The sequence below is a fragment of the Prunus mume genome, linkage group LG4 (assembly GCF_029339155.1).
Source record: "Prunus mume cultivar Tortuosa linkage group LG4, ASM2933915v1, whole genome shotgun sequence".
Lineage (NCBI taxonomy): Eukaryota > Viridiplantae > Streptophyta > Magnoliopsida > Rosales > Rosaceae > Prunus > Prunus mume.
In genome coordinates, this window is record NC_142701.1 from 3,980,976 (window position 1) to 4,007,393 (window position 26,418).

Consider the following 26,418-nt stretch of genomic DNA (forward strand, 5'->3'; position numbering starts at 1 on the left):
TGCAGCTGGACCTCTTCAAATGGGTGAGGTGCACACACTTTTTCCTCCAGTTTTCCTATTCGAGCTTGGAGAAGAAAGAAACAAGGGTAGGGACATTAGTCCAGTGGGTATTCCTCATGCCTTTTGAATTTCCTTTAGTCTTTGCAATGTCTTCTATTTGACTTGGTTTGAATGGCTATATACGATGCTAGATTTTTTATAAGGTCCTGGGCTGGGCCTTTTCTAAGGCGTTGGGTCATTGACATCTTATTTCCAACAGTCAACTAAGTCTTTATGGTTTCATCAAGCTACTGGAAGTAGCTGATTCGCTCTACTTTTTGACGTGGTGTTGGATGCCTTAGCTGATGTAGGGTTTCCTAAGTGTTGCAAACCATTAAATATTCTCCTAAGGCATTGGGCCATCTTCTCTCTCTCTCTCTCTCTCTCTCTCTCTCTCTCTCTCTCTCTCTCTCTCTCTCTCTCTCTCTCTCTCTCTCTCTCTCTCTCTATTGCTTTCCCACGTGTTTGGGCCCAAGAAATGGGCATGAGTTTTGGTGCTTCCAAGTAGCCCAAAACTTCCATCCCCTGAACTCTTAATGGGCATCGTGAATATTCATAACCATCCATACCACAACCTTCTCAGCAAGCCCCAGGCGTTCGCCTGGCTTGAGTCCACCTAAGCTTGTAGCACGGTTTGGTGCCAAACTAATGGTCTTTCGCTTGGTGTTGCGTGTTTATTTGGCACGCTCACATATGAGTTCTACGGTGTTGTAATAGGCTTAGGTTGGGCCAGATGACGCTTAACAGGTCAATAAGCATGGGGTTCACAGAGCCAGTACTTTTTACAGGCTTGTTTTGATCTTTCTGCATGGCATGTTGCATGTTTGCTTGGCGTGGCATGTGGCTCACAACCTGTCCAAGCACATCCGAAAAATTCTTGCATATCCTGGTTCGGCTTCTTCCTTGGTTTGAGCTAGAAATATGTTTGGGCCCAGCCTTGGATTTTTTGAGCCTTAACACCAAACAAAGTTATTTGAGAATTTTCATATATGCATTCTTCTCCTATATGGAGGTATTGATAAAGAAGTACAAATATATGTTAACCCCTAAAAGAGATTAAAAAAGAAGAAGAAATAAATCTCAATTACAATAGGAATAAACATGTAAATAACAAAAATCCTAACTAAATAATGACTCACCACACTCCCCCTCAGGTTGGCTTGAAGATGTTTCGCATGCCCAACTTGTCAAACGAGATATAGAACACTATACTTGCCTTGGTCAGGATATCTGCAAGCTCGTGTTTTGAATTAACAAACGAAAAACCAATAATCTCACTTTCCAAATTTTCTTTATCGAAGTGTCGTTAGAGCTTTCATTGGTAACGGGAGAAGGGACACCATTAACACTAGTGATGTAGGGATGACCAGACAAAATTTGAGCCAATAACAAATAAGGTCCTTTCGTCAATCACAAGTTAAAAAAAAGACTAACCAAAGCAAAGATTGCAATGGAAACACATGAGCAAACCCTAAAAAATAAAGTTAAGGCAAAGGCAAAGGCAAGGCAAAGTAAAGGCTGGAAGGAAAACTTCGTGTTGGGTATTTCTCAAATACATTTAAGGGTTAATTACAATTTACTATTTTGTGGTTACACCTTTAAGACATGTTAGTCCCTATCTTTTTATTTTTACAATTAAATTCCCCGGTCTTTTAAATTTGTTACAATGTGGTTCTGCCATTGGGGTTTCAGTAAGATCTCATTGTTAGTTGCCTACATGGCATTATGGGGCCCACATCTTCACTTTTTTTAATTTTAAATTGATTAAAATATTAGAAAACCAACTAAAAATAATAAAAAAAAAATTAAAAACAAAACTCCATCATATCTCTATCTTATATGGTCTCTCTCCCAGCAACTACCACCCACCCACCACCCACCAACCGTCACCCTCCACCCTCCGCCCACCACCCTCCCTATCCATCAACCACTACCTAGCCACCACAAAAAATTTCTCAAGACTTCTAGCATCCACCGCAATAGAACCCTCACTCCACAGACTTCTCCCCCTCCTCCCCCATTTTGTTTGTCACCCACAGGCCCATCACATCCAAAGTGGCTATTGGAGACAAAGAGAGACGGATGATAGAGGTTGGGATGAGGGTGGGGTGGCTCGAGATGAGATTTGGCAGCAACCATAGTGGCCGGATTCACTATGGTTAGCCTGAAAACATGCTACAGAAGGATCGCACGGGGGGTGGGGGGCAGTTGGCAACTTATGGGATTAGGGTTGTGGGTTGGGAGCTACGAGGTGGGGTGGGAGTGGGGCTTGGGTTGCGACGAGGATGGGGTGGTCTGGGTTTCACTGAGGCTGGGAGTAGTCTAGGTTGTTGGACAGAAGAAAATACAGAGAGAGAGAGAGAGAGAGAGAGAGAGAGAGAGAGAGAGAGAGAGAGAGAGATGATGATGATGGGGTTTTATTTTTTAATTTTTTTCTTATTTTTAGTTGGTTTTTAATATTTTGTTCATATTTTAATCAACTTAAAATTAAAAAATGTGACAAATTTGGGACCCCACAGTAGGGGTGGGCATATAAACCGGAAAACTAAAAAATCGAACCGAACCGGACAAAAAAACCGGAAAAAACTGAGTTGACTAAAAAGTCAACAAAACTGGACCGGTTCAAACTAGTTATGGTTCCGATTTTACACATGATAGCACCAGACCAGACCGAACCGGACCGGCTGTATTAATTTTTTATTTATTTATTTTAAAATATTCTATACTTAAGCCCAATTCTCCTAACCCAAATAAAAAGCCAAACTTGAAGCCCATATACCTTTTATTTTCAAAGCCCATTCCATAACCCTACTTCACCTCTCTCTTCTATTTTTCCCTTTTCCCGAAGCCAGTGTCTTTTCAGTCACTCTTTTCACTCTTTTCAGTCTTTCTTTTTTTCTTTTTATCCCTCTCTCTCTATCCCCACCTTCCCCTTTTCTTTTCTTTTCTTTTCTTCATTCTTCTCTCTACGACTTCTCTCTTTCTCTTCACTCCTTTCCCTTTCCTTTCCTTTGCCTTTTCTTTTCTTCTTTTTTCTTCTTCTCTGATACTTCTTTCTCTCTCCTCTTTTCCTTTTCCCTTTTCTTTTCTTCTTTTTTCTTCTTCTTTGCGACTTCTCTCTGTCCCCCCGTTCCTTTTTTTTTTTCCTTCTTCTCTGCGACTTCACTCTCTCTTTCTCTATGCCTTTTTTTTCTTTCTTTTTCTTCTCTGCAACTTCACTTTGAAGAGGATGAAAGGGGTTCTTGCTATGGAGCCTTCTTCATTTGATAGTAACAAAGATCCTAAGACTAGATTCAAGCATCAGAGTCTCATGCAAGGAGAAATCTGGTGTTGTATTCAAATTTTTTATTTTTGGTCGATTTCCTTAGATCTGGTGTGTTGTAATTTTATTTTTTTTGGATTTTGTTTATGATTTCTGGTTTACCTAGCACTGGACTGTGTAGGGTTATTTTGCTGCCGAGCGATCTGAGAATGAAATCAAATATCAAATATTTTGGATCAATTTTTTTTGGGTTTCAGAGAAGTAAAAATTGCTTAACTAGATTTAAGTTTTTATTTTTTATTTTTCCCTTATTCTCCACTGATCTCCCTCATTCTTTTATTACTGTGTATGTGACTTGCGAGAACTGGCTCAAACCAGATATCTTGAAAACCGGATCGAAATAGGCGATTCGGCTTGATCCGGTTTCTCTTCTTTTCTTAAAAGCTGACCGGACGGATGGATGAACGATACGATTTCGATTTCAATGTGAGCTGCAAACCGAACCAGACCGTGCCCACCCCTACCCCACAGGTGCCATGTAGGCAATTATCGGTGAGATCTAACAGAAACCCTAATGGCGGAATCACATTGTAACTGTATAGGCCTTTTTCTTCTGGCAACTACAAATGGGCTAGGCTGCCATAAAGAGGGAACTAATGTAATGATCCCTTGTGCCTGAGTTCAGAAATCAAGCCCCAAGAATGCTTCGAAAGGAGAGTAGGGCCTTAGGAAACACCTTGGTTACCTTCACCAACAAAAATAACAACAACTTACAAATGAATTCTGAGTGCTTATAGGTAGAATCTTGGCTTTGCATGAGAGGCTTGTGGCATGGAAGCAAAATTGTCATGAGTTTAGCACTGAAGAGAATCTTAAGTGTTCCTGGGGCAAAAGGGGTGTTAAGGTAGGAGAGGAAAGGTTTTGCAGGGAGGTTTGGTGAGAATGAGGGAAAAAGAGGCTCACAAATGTTAGAGTAGTTTGCCAGAAGAGGGAAAATGGGGAGAAGGCAGAATAGGGCACAAATTTTACTGGGTTTTTGCAGGTAGGAGAGGAAGCTTGCTCTCTGGATTTTTTTTGTTTGGTAGAAGAGGCCTTATTTATAGCCGCTGGAAGCTACTCTTTTCCAAGAAACCCTAATGGTTTCTATCCAATTTGGCCAAGGTTTTCCCTTTCATTCTTCTCTCCTCCCTTGACTTTCCCCATCTTGGTGAAATTCTCTCTACCCATTTGCACAAAAATAGGGATCTTTGGGTGCTCAAGGCCCTTTCCCACAGCTGTCTCAGTGGGAGACTCCCATTCTCAGCTATTTCCCTTTTCTTTCCTTCCTCCTTCCATGGCTAGATCTGATGAAAGAAAGAAAATGGGTATACATGCTGGTTCAAAGGGTGCCTCCCTCCTGGCAGCCTGCGCGCTAAATTCCTTTGGTCATTCAGGATGTTTTTTGCTTGAAACTTGTTCTTTCCCATGTGCTGGAGCCTCCCAGCAGCTCTGTGCACGTGGATCCTCCAAGCTCCATTTGTGGCTTTTGTTTTTCAGCCAAGTGCTGAGGCTTTTGTAGGTCTTTATTTTAGTTACATGGGCCTTCTAGGACAATGGGTTGGTTTATCAAATAAATAGGCTAACCTCACCAAGTGTTGGCCTATTTTGTTGAGGTGTTGGGCTAATTTGGTTAAGTTAATGGACTATTTTGGCTAAGGTAATGGAATATTTTCTCCTTTGTGCTAACCCACATGTTTGGGCCTAAGAAATAGGCTTGAGTTTCGAGGCTCCCAAGCAACTCGGAACCTATATTTCTCGGCCCATCAATGGGCCTCATGACAACTTATTACCATCCATACCACAACCCACTTAAGCAAGCCCCGAGCATTTGAGTGGCTTGGGACCACTTTGGCTTGTAGCATGGTTGGGGTGGGAAATAATGATTTCCCGCTTGGCGTGGCATGCTTTTTATCATGATGCTTGACGTGGTCGTAGAGCTAGTGTATTTTATGATCTTTATCTCAATCCTTGGCATGATGGATTATTTATTTGGCATAGTAGACTCTCGTATGCTCTAAATTGGGTCTTTTCTTAATAAGACATTGCACTGGGCAGGAAATTCATTTGGGCAGAATCGTGGATTTTTTGGGCCTCAACAGTAACAAATTTAAAAGACTGAGGTAGCTAATTGTAAAAGTCGAAAAGGTATGAACTAACATGTCTTAAGGGTATAACCACATGGTACTAAACTGTAATTAACCCTACATTTAAATATGATAATGAATTATCTAGCATATACATATCTCATATTCAAAAGTAGGGAAAGCAAAAATAAAATCTAGAAACTCATACACGTCCTATTATTCCCAAATATTTTTTAGGTTTATCATAAATTGCAACTTTGACTCTTTAAACTACTTTTAAAGAAAGGGATAAAGATATAGTTACCCTTGGAGCGAATCTTGTTGGATTCTCCACTATGTCTCTTCAAATAGATACAAAGGTGTGCAAGATCCCCAAAACTCTTCATCGAGGATGGTTGAGATGAGAGATTGATAACTTGGGAGACAAAAGGGCTAGCCCTTGCTCTCCAAAGTGGCCGGCAAAAAGGGTATTGAGAGAGAGGTGTGATACTTCCTCTTTTCCAAAATTCCAACTTGAAAACCCTAAAAGAAAATGGTGCCATGACTTCTATCTTATAGACCCACATATGTGACACATGTGGACTTATTTCCACATGTGCCCCATCTCCCTCTTGGTGGCCTAATTTTAGGCTATCTTGGTCCTTTACATTTATTCCTTAATGTGTCACATGTGTCTAAAGTCCTATGGTCCAATTCTTTATTACTTACGTCATGTGAGACTCAATTAATGTTCTATAACTTTAATTCAATAAATTAAAACTATTCTAATTTGTTTAATTTGTTTAATGAATTTACAAATTAAGTCTCTAACTTGTCTAACAAGTATTGGTCCTAGTTAACTTTAATTGACCGTGTCAAGTGTCCGGTCAACAATTGACCTTTGACTTTTCATTGACTTTGACCAAGACAAAAAATCTCTTTATCTTTTCTAGTTCTCAGTCCACCCATTTTCGGTGTGTGATCTTATAGGTTCTAATTAGTGAGGCCATGGGTAAGTCCAACTTCTTCTAAATCGAGTATGAATTGTATCCCTCCATAAAATTCTCCCTATTGGTGAAAGCTAATTATAGTTAGGCCTTACAGGACTTCCACAAATCATAGTTGACATCTAGCAGTATGTCATGGCTATCCAAGTTACCTAAAATTCATTGGAGAAGCTAGTCAGTTTATGATTGCAATGCAATTCGATCATTCTCTAATACAATACTCTATGTCACATTGTTGGGATACGGTTAACTCGTGTCAAATTCCTAATGTGACATTTCTAGGTTATATGATTCACTTGGATGTGATTGCAAACATTATTGTTTCAATTATCATCCCATTCTTTAGAGTATTTTCTCTTCTTACTAAGAGTAAAGATTCCTTTTTGTACATTCACATGCCTCTCTGAACTTGTCGGATATCTCGATGAGCACCTTTAAGTCATATCTTTTGATGTGACTTTATAGTGTTCTAAAAAACAAACAACTAATCCACAAGACAATTGATGTCTCAAGCCTAAGGACTAATTTGCATTATCGCAACTTAGAATTACTTGTTTGACACTTGTGAGTAAAACAACCATATAAGAATTCTTAGTTTGATCCCGTTCAGTGAACTCTATCTCTATCGAGTACTTACATACTTGTCTTAGTGTCTTTACACGAACGACTTGAGACTAGTCATCCTCCCAATTGAGTAGACATTATGTGTATCAGTATTTGCTGGTCACCATTGTCCAATTGGTGATCCTATGACTATGAACATTTTAAGATATGATATATTATGATGGAAATATCTCGTGAATCTAACATCCTTACATTTCTTTCCATTTATATCATTATCCATGGACTTGTTACTTTAATGTTTGCATATACATTTTTTAAAGTACCATTCACGCCCTAAAAAAAACAAAGGCAAATGCAAGGCAAGGCAAGGCAAGGCAAGGCAAATGCAAAGTAAAGGAGAATTCTTCAATCAATTTTATATAAAACAAGCAGACACAACTTTTCATCCCCCTTTCTCTTTCCTGAAGAGAAGGGGTTGTCGAAGCCAATAAATATGCAATATTATCTTCATGGGAATATGTCAATGTAAGCAGGGTAATTGCTAGGCACCACATCATTTGGCTTTGATACCATGCCAACAAAGTATATGAGAATTTTTTTACATATTTATTCTTCTCCAATATGGTGGTATTTATAAATAAGTACAAAGATGTATTAATTCTAAAAGAGATAATAACAAAAAAAGAAAATAAATCTCAATCACAATAAGACTATAAAAGCGTAAGTAACCAACATCCTAACTAAATAAGGACTCGCATGTACATACATACAAATTGTTCAACCTATACATAGTTGCCACTATAAAGTGAAAGACCCTCATTAATCAATCCTGAAAACTGTAGGGCTCATTTGATAAACTGGAGTGCAATGAAATTTGAAAACTGAAAATATTTTTAATTTGTTTTAAAAAACAAGGATGATTTTGAAAACATTTTTCTGAAAACAAAAGAAATTTATTACCAAACATGTTTTTAGTTTTTATTTTTGTTTTCTAAAAGTGAAAACAAAAATTCAAAAATAAAAATAAAATTGTTATGGGCCGTAATTTATTTACTCTACAATCTAGAACAACCGCACTACAAAAATTATTGGCTTTATTATTACACATATGCTAATTAATATAAGAAGGTGTTGTACATAGATAAAGTAGAAGTACGTACTCAATTAATTTATGCAAGGCCTAGAAAAATGATGGGCAAAAAAGGAAAAAGAAAAACTCGCAGATGTTCAGGTCAATGTGCACATCTACGCGGAAGGACATGTCGTCAGATTAATTTTGGGGTTCTCTTCTGTCTTGAACACATCATCAAACAACATACATGTTCGAGAAATGTAGAAGATCTGGTTCAAGCACAGGAGGGCGGTATCTTTGGAATTCCCTGCCGTTGTAGCTCCACCATGACGCTGTCAGTGGCCGGAGGCCTTAGGCCAAGAGGAAGAGGCAGCCATGGCTTCGATAAAACATCTCCAATAGCTGCATCTATGCTCTCGTTTGACTGTTACATGAATATATAGCCAAATCAGTACTGTCATAAGTTGTTCATATGACTCTACGTCCTGAGTTTGAATCTATCCCTCCTCCTTGATGAAACAAAAAAGTATTACGCTCCTTATGTATACTAGATCGGATTTCTTTTTTTCTTTTGAAGTTCAGATACGAAGCAAGTGGCCCGTGGCATTGAAATTTATAAGAGTTTAGGTTTTTTGTTTTTGTTTTCGGTAATCAAGAGTTTGGGGTTTGGACTTTCGTACTTGAATCCTAAAGCCCAGAAATAAAGCAAGGCATGCAATCACAATTGCTCTTTGGAAAAAAAACGAACAACAAAAGTTATCGCTCATAAGGCTCAGGCTATTACCTCTGACAATATTTATTTATTTTTTTTGTTGTTTTTTTTTTTCCGATTTAATCATGAAAGAGTAATGCTACTCTTATCACATTTGTATATCATATTTTCATAAAGATTATGTGGCAGATGAAGTGAACAGCACATCAATTAAAAAGTATCAATAAATTATAAAAGAAAAGAAAATGTTAAATTAATTTAATTGATGTGGTTGTACACCTCATCTGCCATATAAGATGGTATGAGAATATAGTATACAAATGTAATAAGAGTAACATTATTCATTATGAAATCCCCCTCCCTACATATTTTTGTGAATCATATTCATATATTTGAGAATAAAAATCACTAAGTCGAAAAGGACAAAAAGCCATAGAGATACTGACCGGATGAAAGTCGACAAGAGGGTGGGGCCCAGATTGCGGAGAGGGGACAGCGATACCTGTGTCTACTTTGTACATGGCATGCGGTGGAATGCCTGGGACAGGTGGAGCGGGAAATCTCTGCTGCTGCATGAAATAAAATTCAACCAAAAGTATTTTATATAAGCCAAAATAATATTCCATTTACAAATAAAATATAATCACATGCATATATAAAAGATGCCAATAAGTCATATACATGCTGCTCCAAAAGTGCATTAATTGTACCAACAAAAAACACTCAGGCTAACTAGAACCTCCAAAACAGTAAGGAATGATTTGTTACCGTCGCAGTAGCTAGGTGCCTTGGAAAGCATGGTGTTCCTGGGGTTAGTGCATTTGGAACCTACACCAAAATCAACAATATATTTAATTAATCATTTTGATTTTCATAGATGGTTTTTTCGTTCAACTTGATAATTAGATTATTATTATTATTTTGGTATTTTATGTTGGCTAACACAAAATATATATATACCAAAATCAGAATTTAATCTAACACCATAATTTATTTAAAAAACAATATCATCTGAAGAGGACAATGGAATTTCAATTGAGAGAGAGAGAGAGAGAGAGAGAGAGAGAGTTACACGCTGGTGGTGAGGGGGAGGGTGGTGCCAATACGAAGCATCCGAAGGTGGAGGAGGAGGAGGAGGCCATGCATGTGCAGGTGGAGGAGGAGGTGGTATTGGAGATGGGAAATTATGGGGAAGATGCTTTGGCCACATGTGCATCATAGATTGGTCCATGGAGGGGTGGCCCCACACATGTAAGGGTCTGATCATCTGGTGGTGATGGTGGTGGTGCATGGGTGGTGGTGTAGGGCTAGGTATGGGAGGGAAACCCATGGTGGGTGCATTGAGCCAATTAGGGCTGTTCATCATCATGACGTCACTTCTGCTACTCTTGCCTCCTCCTCCTCCTCCTCCTCCTCCTCCTCCGCTGACAGCTGCTGCCCCATACATTTGTCGTCTCTGGGTCCAGCTTGCTGCCTCTGCTTCACGGGCTAGCAAATGTTTCCTATGGGATCGATATTTCTGCACATTAATATTTAAAATTAAATTATTAATTCTTCTTCATCCATCTTAATATTCTAGTTTAATTAATTGGAAAATAAATATAAGGCAAATTCCAAAATTGTGAAAGAAACAAACTTGTATATTAGTCCTAAATAGATTTTTTTTTCTCTCTTTGAAGAAAACCCTTTTTCCATACTTGTTTTTGGACCAATCTTGGGGAGAAAAATTAAACCCTTTTCTCTAAACTGAATGAAACACCCAAAAACCAAGAAGAACAAAAAGTTGCAGATCTACTGACATATTAACAAGCCCGCAAACAAGCTAGCTGCATCGATGATGTGTGTTAAAAGGGTCGTCCATAATTATTAATGAATTAATTAATGAAAATAATTAAATTAAACAACCTAGCTGCATATATATATATATATATAGATGAAAACTAGCTAGAGTAAGAGGCGGGGATAAAAATTGTACTTGAAGGTGGCTAGCAATATTGTGGCGAGTGAGACAATCTATTCCCATAAGCTCTAAAATCCTAGAAGGCACTGCTTTATCCACCCCTAGCTGCTCTACTGCTTGCACGAACCTCCTGTGCAGTTCTGGTGTCCAATCCACCTACACACAATTCAACAACACCAAAACCCAACGTTCTCTTACTCCCCTTTAAAATAATCCCACATAACCACAAATAATAATAATAGTAAAAGTTACCAAATAATTCAAAAGAAAAGGGAAAGTACACTCATCATAATCTCTCTCTCTCTCAATTATTGCCCTTCATAAACTTGATAATTAATATTATTAACAAATGAATTCCAGTCACTCTCTGCGCCTCTCCTGCATGATTCCCGTGAATCCTTTGCAGTTCATCAAGTTTGTGAAGACCCATGAGAGAGAGAGAGAGAGAGAGAGAGAGACTACTTTCTATCCATAGCACGAGCCAGCTTCATAATAATAAATAAATGTATTTGGTAGTAATTAAGATTACCTTTACTTTTCTTTTCCCATGAGAATTCTTGGATTGCGCTGTGGATGATGACTTCCGAGCCAATTTCTGATCAGCCGATTCTTTGGGGCTCGACGATTGATTGAGCAGCTGATTTTGTTCACGCTGAGATGCCCTAATTTGACTAATATTATTATTAATATTACTATTAGAGTCTCCTTTGCTCCCAATTTCTTCATGTCCTCCATCTCGATCCTGATCTTGAGTGGCAGAAGTAGTAGTAGTACTAGTATTACTGGAGCTCGGGTAGTTCTGATTAGTTCTCGTAGTAGTAGCACTTGTTAAACTATCCGCTGCCGCTCTGGCACGGTCCTTGCCCTCCTCCTCCTCCTCCTCCTGGTCTTCCACTTTGGACGAAGTCGTCTTTGCGTTATTATGATAATATTCGTCACCATGGTCTCGGTGAGCCGAAAAGTCAAGAATTTCGGAGTCCATCTCCAAATCGGGGAGCACGTCGCCGTCATGGATGCCGATGAAGAGGTCATCGAAGTCGATGCTGTCAAGCAGGTTCCCCATTCCCCCTGAAAACTCCGGGAAGTCCAGCCCCGCCGACCCCACGCTATTCCCTCCATTGAAATCAAAATCCTCCACCTCACCCTCATCTCTACCGCCGCCACCTAACTGCTTCTCCTCCTTGAGCTGATGATGGCCATCCCTCAAAGGTGATAAAATAAGCATCAAGCAACCCTTTCAAAATCTCCAGTTATATATTATATATATATATATATACACACAATATGTATAATCTGATATTGAAAACTAAACGACTCCTAGCTTACAAGCTAGTAATCTGCACAAAAGATATAAGTTTATTCCATGAAAATTAGTTTCAAGTAGACTGGTAATAATTAGTACTGCTCGAGCAGAAACTAAACTCTCTGCTTTTTTCCTCTTTTTTTTCTGGAAACTAATTAGGAGAGATGAAGTGAAGAGAGAAGAGAGGAGACAAAGAAAGTTGTATAATGGGGCTGGAGATGATGGTTTTGTTTTCTTTTTTGCAGCGTAGTGGAGAAAGTGAATAGAGGTCAGATGGATCTCAACCACAACTTCGGTTGAGATCTCTCTCTCTCAGATTTGTTTTTAAGTTTTTGTTTTATGTGAGATTGCTACGTATAATTTTTTCTTTCTCCTGTTTATACTTGGTTTGTGGATGCCCTTTTTTTGAAGTTTTTTTTGAAAATCTGTCAAGCTGGCTCTCGTGAGCTTTATTTTATTTCTTTTTTGCAAAATTAAAAGCCTTTTTTTGAAGCTAAAAAGGAGGTGAGAGAGAAACTCCAAATTGGTGTCAGCTGGGTAGGACCGTTGGGCTGGAATTGGAATTGGATTGATATAGTGTCAGCTCATGTACATCCGTTTGTACAGTGAAAAAGAAAATGATCGATTTGGTAGTAGCCATGTGGATGACACAAACCCGATTCACCTTTGTACTTTTATGGCAGATAATTATCTATCATGCTTTCTTTTTTCTTCTTTTTCTCCAACCGTGTAATAAAGATCATGCGGAAGTCAATTGAGGTATGCTAGTTTTAATTTTCTTTGGACTTCCTCTACACAAATGTGACTGCAATCTATTGTTTTTGGACAAAGTATGGTCTTTTAGCTATGTGATCACATAGAAAATTTAGAAATAATCATGCAATTTCATGCTCAAATCTACCACTCACAAGTATATATATGTTAAATTAATCTAATATGAGTTAGAAAAACCTGAAAAATGGTAGAGGCAAAAGCTTGACATTTTGTTCTTAAGACCGTTTAAGGCCCATTACACTGCTCATGGTTGATTGATCGGCACTTGTGTCCTAGAATATAATGACCATGTTCTAACAATTGTAGCACTCTAGGTGCTCGTTTGACATTGCTTATTTGGGATGATAAGTGATTTTTTTAAAACTTTGAGAAGCCCAACCGTTTGATAAACTATGAAAAATTCACTTACTATGAAAAATTCACTTATTATTAAAAATTGTTGTAATAATCAAATCTTTTCAATTTGAATTTTCAATAATAATAATAAAAAATTTGAAAATTTTCCAACTGATAAAATTGAAATGAAAATAGATATACAATTATCATTTAGCTTATTTTTTTACATGGATAATAAGTAAAGAGAAACTAAAAATTGTGCAATTATGATCATTGTTTATAGTCTAAAAAGGAAAACATGGACATCCTTACTATAAAAAGCCTTGCCACTGATAGCTAATTTGGTTTAGGATTTAAAAGCCAGGGAAATTGGTAAGAGGGTTTAGGGAACATATTTGGATAGTATAGGGAACATATTTGTGAATTTAATGCTTTGACATATGGGCATGAACTTCCTCAAGAAAGTTGAGTTTCCACCCCAAAACTAATTGGTAATGGGGTGGAGTAGGTTAACTCTCCTTATAAGCCATTATGTTTTCTAACTTTCCAGTGTGGACTTTTTACCTTTATATTCTCACACACTTATGCACGTGTGGAATTTGTAACGTGTGGACAACACATATTGGGTGATGTGGAGCACGTGAGGCTATTGAGCTTTCACAAGTGGGCAACCACTCTGATACTATGAAGGAAGTTGAGGGTCCACCCTAAAACCAACTGACAATGGAGGAAGTAAGTCAAATCCTTATAAGCCATTGCAAGATTTTCTAACTTTCTAATGTGAGACTTTTTACCTTCACATTCTCACACTTCCCATATTGGGGGAAGTTCTTACCCTTGACTCCCCTTGAGAAAGTATTTAATGAAATATTTTTGGACCAACTTACCTAAAATTTCAAACACCACTTTTGACCATTGAAAGTATTAATAATTTTTTTAACAACAATGCAACAACGTTATAGAAAAGTTGAACGCATCTCAATTTTTAATAGAGCTAGGCTTTTCTGCTTAAAATTAAGGAGAAGATCCTCCTTAAAATCAATGGGGTTTTGATACTTTTCAAATTCTTGCAACATTGACAAAGTTTCAAAAAAAAAAAAGAATATTAAAAAAATTTAACACGTGTCAAAACCACATTAGTTGTAAAGAGTAGCTCCTCCTCAGTTTTAGGAGCCGAGCTTTTTCCTTCTTAATATTGGCATTTGCTTGTACTTATTCCCAAAATTCCCTATAATATGTGAATGAAAACGTTCTATTTTCCCTCCTAGAATTAAGCATGAAGAGTTTCATTCACATGTCGTTAAATTAAATATATGAATTTCATTCTCGAAAATTCATTAAGCCAGCCTGATTAAAAGTGGCATCAGTCACCATTATTTAGTGATATTTGGTGACTAATGCTGGGGTGACGTGACTATTTCCACTATTTTCTTTTTTGGTAGTGTTACTTTAAAAATTGTACTATATTATTATTATATTAATCCCAAGTACTATTTTACAAAAAGCCCAATTATTTACTCTAAAACTAAAAAAAATGGAAACTTAATAAGGGATCAATTATTTATATATATTTTTTAAAGTTAAACGGCATATAAGAAAATATGCTATACTCAACCAAGGAAAAAAAAAACAAGCAGTTTATTATTGATCATCTACTGCAAGAGGAAGCGATCTTCGAGGAAGAACAAGAAGGTAAAAACCCACATGGTAGAAAAACTTGATTATGCAAAGTTAATTGATACTCTGGCATTGAAAAATGCAAGATGAGGGATATTTTGATGCATTTTATATGACAACAATAGAATTATAGAATGGAAGGGAGACTGTAGTAATTATCACGTATGTAGTAATTATCACATATCCATTGATTGGAACTCCAAACGGCAGCAATCACTATGGGTTGAGTTGTGAAGACAGAAGATAGAAGAAGAAGAAAAAGGTAGATAGATAGATAGATGGAATGACTTACATAGTTCCTGCTGCTTCAGGGAGGCTGTGTCTGCAACGTTAAGGGTTTGAGTTGTTTGAACTCCTTCTGGCGTGTATTTTTTTTTTTTTTTTTTTTAGGGTTTGAGTTGTTTTGGAATTGTAGTAAAGTGGTAAGGGTATTTTTGGATGTTAATAAGAGAAAACAAGAATGAGAATCATATTGACTACTCCCCCTAGTTGATCTGATACCTAATTTTGAGGGAATGTGATTACGTATTTTTTCATTCCTAATTGCAGGAATGTGATTACGCATTTACTTGCAAACAGGTTGTGTCCACTTATTTTTTCATTCCTGATTGCAAGTAAATGCTGGGAAAGTCAGGAATGGAAATCATTCCCTTTCCTCCCATACCCATTACTGATACGTAAACATGCCCAATATGTTACAAAATTTATTTACCATATTTTTTTGATTAACTACTTTGAATATATATATATATATATATATTTAGAATGAAAAAAAGTTTATTCTAAAAGATTGAAAAAAGGTTTTTATGCAAAGATTGTTTGTGTAAATTTCCTCTATGGAGAATATTCTCGAATGATCTTCTTTTCTCTTGATCGTCTTCTTTCTCAATCCGTCCAAAATAATGGTGTTCAATTGGAGAATACCAGTGTAGTGTTGGCCAAGGGCCCTCCGATGCCTAAGTAAGTAAAATGATCTCAAGGAGATGTAGATTTAACTGAAAGGATGGAGTTTTCCTCTCCGGGGAGAGGAGGAGGTGCGGACGCTGGGGAGACGGTGTGGTGGAGAGAGAGAGAGAGAGAGAGAGAGAAGTGAGAGGCGTGAGCTTTTGGGGTATTTTGCTAGGGTTTCATAATTATCTCATGTGTGGTGTGATGCCATCTTTATATACAATCTCCATCTTTGGTAGGGTTTGTAGAGAATAATTCCCTATTAATGGGAGTTATTCTTTTCCATAAATGAGATGACATGATAAAATCAAGGAGATTTGGTAGGCATCGAATCCTTGATTTATGGAGATATTCCTATCTTAAATAAGGATAATTGGCTAATTAAATGAGATTTAATTAGCACAATTATTTGACCTAAGGAATATTCATTCTTCCACGTGTCACCTTCAGATTGGTTGCCAAAATTCCATGTTCCTACAAAGATGTTTGCATATATATATATATATATATATATAGAGTTTCAATTGATGGATCCCTTAAATAAGCTTATTTGAGTGACACCCTTATAGGGCCCACTCTGCATGTTATTTCACTAATCTAAATGTTCATTTGGTAGATATTCATTCAAAAATCATCCATACAAAAAATCACTTAAATCCATTATCATTTGACCACTCAATTACATTATTGAAATTTAAGTACTTTCTTAAAGTATCGTGTTTATTGGTTTTATCGGTCTCAATTAGATACCTTAATGATTTTCAATTTGCATGATTTTTTGCAAGGATGATCTATGAATGAAGATGTGAAAACTAGAAGGTTTGGATCGCTGAAAAAAATTTCGTAGAGTACCCTAAAAGTTGTCTCTCAAAAAATTATTTGAGGGATCCCTCAATAGAAGGGGACTATATATATATTTCTTTATTTCTTTATTTAAGGTACCCTATGAATTGTTTTTCAACGATCTTAACTATCTATTTTTCAAGTGTTTATTCATAGATCATCCTTGCAAAAAAAAGCAGAAAAATTGAAAATCATTAAGGCATCTAATTGTTAGCAACAAAATAGATGAATACGATGCTTCAAGAAAATACTAAAATAACAATAATCTAAGGGCAATGATTTTTCTATTTTATCCACTTACACTCCTTTTTTAGTTATTAAAAAGGAGTGTAAGTGGATAAAATAGGAGAAAAAGGAGTGGGAAAATCACCGCTCATAATCTAATTGAGTGGTCAAATGATTTTGGATTGAAGGATGTTTTTGCAGATATGATCCTTGAGTGAATATCTAAAATTTAGACGATTCGAATCATTAAAACATAATGTATAGTGGGCCCTACAAGGATGTCTCTAAACTTATTTGAAGAATCCCTCAATAGAAGCTCAGTCATATATATATATATATATATATAAACGTGGAATGTCTTAAAATATTAATGATTTCTGAAAAACAAAAAAGAACAGTAATGATTTTCATTATCCATCCTATAAGATGCCTGGAATTTTGTTGCAAATATCCATATACATGAATGATGGGGGCCAATGCACTGGAAGACACATATCAGCCACTACGCAAAACTTTTGTTAGGGTGGTAAGGGCATCATTCTCACGTATATTGAAGCCCCAAGGAGTTCATTGGTCATGGGGTTTGCTGGGAAATTTGCTTCTTCTAGTTTCATCATTAAACCTAAAGGGTTTGCAGTATTGTTAATGAAAAAACTATGGGGTTCAGTTAAAATTGTTAACAATATTTATTGAGTTTTTCTATTTAAACCCCACTCTTTTATTTGTTCACCCCAATACTTAAATCATCAAGCTCTTAAGTTTTATTATTGTGTAAAAAGAAAAAAAAGGTCATCCAACTTCATTCTCAATGCTACTACACATTTGACAATAATGTTTTTGTCTCTTTAAGTAATGTGACGTTGAGGTGAACTTAGAGTGGTGATGGCCAAGATAGCGGGGTGTGGAGTGTGAGGTTGATGAGTTTTTTATTTTATTTTTTTTGTTGGGTGTGTATTTAGAAGTAGTTTGAGAAGATAGTGGGGTTTTCTTAGAAAATTTTGAAAATTTGAATTAGAAGTTAGGGTAAACTTAGTACGTGGGATGAACAAAGAGAAATATGGGGTTTAAATAGAAAAACTCTATTTATTTTTGTATTCAAATTCTTTTATTAGATTTATTCCTCAATTTATAATATTATAAACAAATATGTTAAGGACCTTTTATAACATACATCTAGAAATCCTCTTCAAATTCCTACAATTTTAGAAGGAAAAGAGGAAAAAAAAAGTGTTATATTTGAACATATGAGTGCAACTTTTTTCGGTTTCTTTATGTTTGGAATAAGTCATAAAGACTCTTTGGGTTTTCTGTGTAGTTTCACCTCTCCTTTTGTGAGAACTTTACATCTCCTTTGTGAGAGCTTTTAATCTCTTTTGTGTGAGAGTTTTATTTGTGTTGTTATGGCTTGATTTTTTCAAGTTTTATTTCTTTTTGATTATTCTGAGTTTGCAATCTTAGATAGGATGAATGTGCTAGAGTTTCTTCGATCCTATATGATCGTTAGTAGAGACGTACTGATTGTTTTAATTTTGATGTTATACCTCTTCGTTATTGTAATGGCCTTTTGCAGCTATTAACTTTTTTGGTTGAATTATTAATACAATCTTAGAATTTCTAAATAAATAAAAAAACATATTAGCACGACACATCATGTAATTTGAAATTTTACTTAGGAAGAGGACACATATGCTTTTTTTTTTTTTCTTCATTATTAATTAAGATGCCTTAAATGTAGAGGCTCCCAAGAAAGATGAAGATGGTCCCTGGTCAGCTTGACTTAACTGAAATACTGAATGAATGGTGCACAACAATTTATTAAAATATAACATCATTCTTCTTGGTAAGGACTATTACATCCATCGCCATCTACTGGCTCGTGTTATTCTTGTCTTTTCTAAGTGCTGCTGGTGCCGTCCCTTTCACCATATGTCTCCTTGTCATTTAACTCTTCGCACAAGGATCATCAAATTTGAAATGGATAATTTTATAATATTATTATGTTGTTTTTCATTTTATTATTATTATTATTATTATTATTACTGTTAGAACTTGAGGTTTTTTTAAAAGATAATTTCATTCATAAAACCAAAAACGCATATAGCGGCACAAATACAGTGATTTTGTTAAAATCATTAACTAAGGGGTTTGCAACTCAATTTTTTTTTTTTTGAGAAGTTATTGTTAGAACTTAGAGTTACTATCCATTATTGCAACGTGTGAGACTTGATTCTCTTATTTTGACTTAAATAGGTTATAATACTAATAAGTAATGAACTCGTATAGATCTATTACGGATGTAGTGGTAGGTGTGGCCGCGATGAATCTTCTTTAGGTGATGGTGGTAGGGTGTTTAGGCTAATGAGTTGTTTTAGGGTTTCAGTTATGTTGGGTTTGTTGGCTTTGTTTGAGGTTATGGTTAATTGTGGTGCTGTGAGTTAGTAGTTTTAGTACTACTTTTGTTCTCATGAGTTTTGCTTTTAGTATGTTAGTTTGTTGCCCTATTGAAATTGATATTTTAAATGTCTTGTTGATGTCTTTAATTGTACCATTGAAGTTTATCCAATGAAGTTTCTCTTTGATACAAAAAAATATAATGAACTAGCAGTTGAAGTAGTTAAGAGCATGAATTCATTGCATCAGAGTTAGAGAAAACTTCTTTTGTCTTAATGGGCAAGCCACTATACCTTTTGTTTTTTGGTCGAAGCCAACAATGTCTGCTAGGTTTGAGTGACAGCAAAGACCCCTCCCAATAATGTATGGGCTCATTTGTTATACAGGATTGTCTTGGTATGGACTATGCTTAGGGGCTATATGTTGGCTTGGTATAAGTTGGATAACACTTATCCTGTTTTCAATGTATCCTTGGACTAGGACTAGATTTTTTTTTTTTCCAAAAAAAATATATATATATATATGTATCTATGTATAAATACATATATTATGTACGTGTATATATGTATTTTGAAAAAAATATATCAAACCAGATTGTATGACAAGGTGGACCCCAAAAACATCGCAACCAAAATTAAAAAGAGCATTTTGAATACAGATATAACCATAAAAAGAAGGAAACTTTAGCCATATTCAAAAGGGCTTGCGAAATCTATTTCTTTTATCTTTTGAGAGAAAGGCTTGTCAAACCTTTTGTCATATACTCATTGTTGAATTCTTGGCTAGTCGCCATTTCATAAATGTTTGATTGCGTTAACAGTGATAACTAATAGCATTTTTAGCCGTTTTACCCCTGAATTATGAGGGTAATCAAATTTAATCCCATGAATTATTTTGACCGCCAGTTTAGTCCCTAAACACATTATAAATATCCATTTCCATCATTGTCATTAATTTTTTTTGAATTCCATCCATTTTTCTGTCACAATATCACAAGATTGACACGTGTCTAATTAGGAAGAGAGGGAGAAGGGGTGCTTTAATTTGTTAATTTTTATTTATTATAATAATGTTAATTGTTATTATTATTATTTTATCTTTTGGTTTACTGTATTTGATTTTTTATTATTTGAAATTACAAATTTACCCTTATTATTAACAAAAAATTGGATGAAATTCAAAAAACTTAATCACAATGGCTAAATTGACTATTTTAATGAGTTTGAGTGCTAAATTGGCTGATATTTTAGTTTGAGGTTAGCGAGATAATTGATGGGGAAAATGACACTTTACCCTAACTAATATTAAGTTAATCATGAACATATCAATATATTAGGATAAATATCTTAGTTCTGTGTTTGAAGGTTATCTAATGTAATGAAGTTATTCTTTGATAAAGAAGTACTACGTACATAAGATGCACTCAGACTTGGGTTTCATTTTAAATTAGTACCAAAATTTTAAAGATTCTATAAACACAACAAGGAGCTTGTAGTTGAAGTGGTTAACAACATTTAACTCTGCACTTTAAGTCCTACTTTCGATTTCCCCCTCCTCCAATATCGATTGTATAAAAAGTAGAATTGTCAAAAGTCAAGAAGAACCTTTACCCAAGACCCACTGTTCCCAAAAAATTAGTATGTCTGTTAAACAATGATGTGGCAAACATGGACCCCAACATTATCTTTCGCTCATGTGGATGAAAAAATAATAAATCTTTTAAACTATTTGGGTCTACACCGGTTGTGGAATCAAAAATTCGCACCTCAGAACAGGACGTGCCATGCAAACTCTCCTTGCCAAAGTGGACATAAATGCACTTAATGAAATGAGAGGGAAACTATCAAGTCTACGCTGACTGTACCAGTTCGAAATGGATCCTAACCACCATCCTACAATCAAAGATAGTGTCGTTGTGGGCTATGTCATCAAGTGCCAGGCTTAGGCTTGGGCTTTGCTGGTTGGCATGGGGCGTAGTGCTTTGTTAGGGCAGATGTGACTTTTGAATTTCCCCCTCCTTTTGTAAGGGTATTCTGGTCATATTTGATGTTGAGAGTCCACGTGGTGTTCCCTCGGTTGAGGTGATATTTTTTGTCACCACATATGCTCCCAGCTTCTGTGCTTCACGTAGGATGCGGAAAAGATGAATTTTTTTGGTTCACATACTTTGCTTGTGCATTTCCTCTCGATTTAGTGAATCGTAGGTTCTAGACTCTTTGAATTATGAGGATAGGTTGTTATTAAAATTCGTGCCACTCCGTTATTAATCATTTGCTTTCCACAGAGATACGGTGCGCTTTTCAACACCACTTATTTCGCTTTCTTTATTGAGAGAGAATCGAAACCCTTCCATTTTCCCCTATTTTTCTTCTACTTCTCTTCGTTTCCTTCCCAAATCAAACATGTCTGTCATCTTCTTCGAAGAAAGAGTTGTCAGTCTTTGTCGGAAGTTCTCCCATATCGACAGGTGGGTCATTAACCCGGATTGAGCGATTCATGCCAAAATTGCCATGTCTAAGTTAGGAGATTTTCCGAAAGTGGCAATCAAATGAAGTAGTGGTGAGGCTTGTTGCAACAAAGAGTGGGTCGAATCCTTGCACGGGTCCGGCTCGTGTTTGGCATGCAATCAAGTTCCACCACTTCTACATCTCACTAGGGTTTAAGTTCCCCATGCAAAGATTCTTTGAGGAGGTGTTCACGGTAATGAGGGTTGCGCCGACGCAATGCACGCTGAACGTCTTAAAGGAAATTATGTGCTTTGAGAATTTGGGTCTGTTCGTTGAGCTCGATTGCGGTTTACAAGAGTTCCTCTACTTTTTCAAGATGAGGTGCTTCAGAAATTATGCCTATTTGAGGTCCGCGAACCACAAGCTACTAGACGATCTCAGCACCAGAGACCATGATTGTAATAGAGACACGCTAGTGGTCAACGGTTACTGGGAAAGCGATGACAACCCTAAGATTCTGATTGCCTTATGCCTTGGTAAGTCTTCATGCTTTGACTGGTTTTGACTTGATTGAGGATGATTCCTTTGTGCTGAAATGTTGAATGGTTAACCATGGCTTGGTTGTATGTTGCTAGATGACTAGATTGTCAAGAGGATTTCCACCACTCAAGATATGTTAGACGGTTCATCAGGTGCTAGGCATCTTGACTGAGTATAGGGAATGAAGGTAGTTGTTCAATCCACTTAGGCTCGAAGAAGGAGGTCTTCCTTTTGTTGATAACATAATGTGGTGGAAGAGGAATGCTCATGCTTTACAAGATGATGACATCTATTGAGGACTTTGGGAAGAGGAATGAGACTGAGGTGTCTTCTCACCCTGATTAGCTCTCTCCTTTCTCCAGGAAGCCCATTTTGATGTTTGTTATGGTAAGAGAGTCTTATGCTCCCTTGGATTAGGCATGTGCTGGGGTGGATCCTGTCATGAGGTAGATGAAGCTGAAGGGATTGCTCATCCCTCCCTTTAAAGGAAGAAGAAGGCAATTCCAACCTAGCTCTTTATTGGCTACGGGCTAAAAAGTGGCTCATCAGCGGTGGAACCAACATCTTTCTATAGGGTTAGGGCCAAGGAGAATTCATTTGTTGAAAAATCGAGTTCTAAACCTTTACCTAGACCTAGGACAGGTGTTCAGTTGGAGAGATCACCTATTGAGAAGTGTGTGCTGCGTCATAGGGATGTCTTTCTTCCACGTCATGTTAGTAGATTTTCAAGGGCCTTAGAGATAATAAGGGTTCAAGGAAGCTTTCCCCCCTGGAAACCTGATTTGCCTCCATTTCTAGGAAGGATGTCTGCTTGAAAAAGAATAAGGATAGAGGTGCTGAAAATGGATATGCTGGTGTGTGCTACCTCTACCTCTTAACGCTTATGCCGAGACTTCAGCTAGGAATGAGTCAGCTGTTGGTTAAGGGATTGAGGCTGAGAAGCTCAAGAAGAAGCTTGTTTATGTTATTGTTGTGGTGAGCGATCCCATCTAAAGGCTAATGCTCATGCATGAATGATTGGACTTGATAAGCATGATGAGGGATCTAGCTTTGCCACTTTTTTGCCCAATGCTAGTGGACTGTTGAACAACAGTGTGATGTTGAACAGTTACATCATTTTGGGCTTGGTAGAGCACCTTCATCGGTCTTCTGATTTGAGTGAGTTTAGGTCTACTCACATGAGGATTAGAGTGAGGAAACGCTTTCCACTCAACAGAGGGGTGTGATTCTTGTTGCGGAGACCATAAGGATGAGGCTCGTTGAGCTTGCTGCTACCAAGGATTCCAGAGATTCCATGTTTAACGAGGCGTACTTGTCTACGCATAGGGTAAGTGATTTTAAGCTTGAGGTTGAAAAGTTGAAAAAATTGGTACCCTCTTTATCTTCCTCAGCCCCTTCTTGTGTTTAGGTGGATGAGCTAACCAAGGAGAATGAGAGTCTGAAGACTGTTCTGGACCAAACTAGGGCTGGTTGCCAAGTGATTAGTGACATCGTTTGAAGTACACAACCTGCGGATTCCTAAGTTGGAGAGGACCATAGCTGTGAAGGGAAAACTTTGTGTTGGATATTTCTCAAAACCCCTCAGATAGGATAATGAATTATCTAGTGTTAACATATCTCATATTAAATTAGCAGAAGCAAAATAAAAAACTAGAAACTCTAAGGGAGACACATAAAATCCTATTAGTCCTAAATCTTTTTAGGTTTATAAAAAATTGCGCCTTTGACTCTTTAATCTACTTTTAAAGAGAGTGATAAAATGATAGTTACCCTTAGAGCGAATCTTGAACCCTAATAAGGTATTCAAGTAGTGTGTTTGATTTCTTTCTTGTTGATTATCCACTATGGCTATTCAAATAGGTACAAAGATGTGCACCTCCCTAAAGCTCTTCACTAAGGATGGTTGAGATGAGAGAACAAGAACTTAGGAGAGAAGATAGTGCTATGACAGGACCTACCTCGGATTCCCCCTTGCAATCCGCGACGGACCCTTTTTCCATCTAGCATCTAATAGATGCTGGGCCCATTCACTAAAATAACCCTCTTCCCCGGACAATAAAAGAAAATGGGCCGAGACTTCTATTGAAATTTCGGCAGTCTCCCTTGAAAAATGGATGTTTCCCAAAACATTTCACCTGTAACACAACACAAATTAAATTCCAATTGGCAGTATACACAATGCTAAAGCACACAATTTACAAGATAGGCCTCCGACCTCAAATTCAACCCTAAGGGAGACGCAGAGTTTAACAGGCCACTGTCCAAAAGCGTCCTAAGGGAGACGCATGACAACTGCCAAAACATCCAAAATGAGATGTAGGCAACCGCCAAAACTTCCTAGGGGAGACGTAGGCCACCTGCCAAAAGGTCCTAAGGGAGATGTAGGCAACTGCCAAAACATTCTAAATGAGATGTAGGTAATCACCAAAACGTTGAGACGTAGGCCATCTGCCAAAACGTCCTAAGGTAGACAACTGCCAAAACGTCCTTAGTGACACGTAAGCCATGTGCCAAAATGTCCTAAGGGAGACGTAGGCCACCTACCAAAACGTCCTAATGGAGACATAGGAAATTGCCATAGCGTCCTAGGGGAGACACATGCCACGTCTGAAGCATCCTAAGGGAGAAGCAGAAGAGCACCCTTTAAGTAAGCGGTGGGTAAACATTCTAGTATCCTAAGGAAATGCACAATTGTGGCATCAACTGGTCAGTCAAGCAGTTCACAAAGTTCAACAAACATTTTGGTGTAAATGACTAAAATTTCCATAGCAAAGTGACCAACTAGCTAGAGTTCAACAAAACAAAGATGGTAAAGTAAGACAAATTATAGAAAACATAAAAGAAGACAATATACTAAAATTGTCAGTTGCGCCCGCCTTAGCATTATGCTCCTTAACTGTAGTCTCGTCAACCACATGCTCTTCGGCTGCCTTAATATGCACAACATTGATCTGCACATCTTGGGTAGGGGGCATGCCAAGACAGAACATCTCAACATCTTCATCTTCAATGGAATGATAAGGAGTAGCCCCACTCTTGCAGTCCAAATAGCCCAACTTGTACCCGTCAATGGCATCCTCAAACTTAGATTGTTCAACATTCTTCTGGTAGGCATCAAACTTAGCTAGAAGTTTGTCATAACTTTGGAATATGTCAGTATTCTTGAGCTCAAGATGGAAGTAGGCCTTTTTGTGACCATGCAGGGCATCAGTAGAAGAGTTGAGTTCACTATATTTTTTAGCAAGGGAACTCTTCAACATAGACATGCTCTCCTTTATTTTAGACATCATCGTTTCATGGCAGATCTGCTAGGCCGAGAGCTTGCCAGTCAGATCAACATTCTTCGTCTCCAACTCATTAAGTTGAGTAGAAGAGAGGGCAACAATCGATGAGTTCCGAATGGCCTCAACAACAAAAATTAGTCCTTTTGGAGCAAAGTGATAGCCGCTTCCTTTTGCTTCTCCAAGGAAAGACTTGAGAACTGCCAAAATCATAACTTGATGTATATGATCAACCAGCTTGACGCAAGCAAACGTGCTTGATAGAAAGTTCCTGAAAGGACTTGCCTCGAATTCCCCCTTGAAATCCTTGAAGAACCTTATCCCTATTCGACACTTAGGGATGTGTCGACCCAAATTTCAAAAATACCCTTCTTGCCTTAATTCCAGAACAATTTTAGGGTTTGACTACTATTGGAAAATCTATAGAGCCTCCTTTAAAGAAGGCTCTAAACCTAAAAATCTACCTATACAACATAAACAACTTATTTCGTAAGCATTCAGCAAGCACAAGGTATAAACCACACGCCAATTGGCAAAAGTTTCAATGGGCTTTAGGCCCTTCTTTACCAACATAAAAGGTCAGCAAAACCTTCTTGACAAAGCTGAACATAAAAAAACAAAGTCTAAACTTGCGACCGCACCTAAGTTGGCCTAGGTTGCCTACGTACCCTTACTGAGGGATCAAGCCACATGTAATTCTTTCTACCACAAATCACAATTAAGAAAATACAAAAATGTTCCAGGTGAAACCAACAATAAAATTCTAGAATCATTCTTTACTTAACTTCAACAAGGTATAAACTGAATGTCATATCTTGAAATTATGTACCTAACTATTCAATCAGTTTATCATTGTACGTCCAAACACATGTGTAACCAAACTTTTTACCTAAAAGCCATACTTGCAACCGTCCACATAGTGCATATATCCGGCT

The 26,418-nt window shown here is 37.2% G+C and overlaps 1 protein-coding gene across 3 annotated transcripts; it reads right to left on the minus strand.

Moving 5' to 3' along the window:
• Window positions 1-8,051: 8,051 nt before the first annotated feature.
• LOC103328443 (transcription activator GLK1) lies at window positions 8,052-12,341 on the minus strand. 3 transcript variants are annotated; one of them, XM_016794085.2, is made up of 6 exons: window positions 11,248-12,341; window positions 10,734-10,874; window positions 9,831-10,277; window positions 9,527-9,586; window positions 9,205-9,324; window positions 8,052-8,470 (listed from the first exon to the last, which is right to left on the minus strand). In XM_016794085.2, the coding sequence occupies exons 1-6, from the start codon at window positions 11,941-11,943 to the stop codon at window positions 8,321-8,323; spliced, it is 1,614 nt and encodes a 537-aa protein (XP_016649571.2). In that variant the 5' UTR covers window positions 11,944-12,341; the 3' UTR covers window positions 8,052-8,320. The 3 variants fall into 3 exon arrangements, with proteins under 3 accessions (XP_016649571.2, XP_008229056.2, XP_088907321.1); XM_008230834.2 differs by having other exon boundaries at window positions 9,205-9,327; window positions 11,248-12,336; XM_089051195.1 differs by lacking the exon at window positions 10,734-10,874 and having other exon boundaries at window positions 9,205-9,327; window positions 11,248-12,340.
• Window positions 12,342-26,418: the final 14,077 nt, after the last annotated feature.

Coding starts and splice junctions, on each gene's coding strand:
- LOC103328443 (XM_008230834.2), bottom strand. CDS start 11,943: ATGCTTATTTTATCACCTTTGAGGGATGGCCATCATCAGCTCAAGGAG. Junction 10,875..11,247: donor ATGGGAAAAGAAAAGTAAAG/GTAATCTTAATT, acceptor AATTGTGTGTAG/GTGGATTGGACACCAGAACT. Junction 9,587..9,830: donor CTCCCCCTCACCACCAGCGT/GTAACTCTCTCT, acceptor ATTTTGGTGTAG/GTTCCAAATGCACTAACCCC.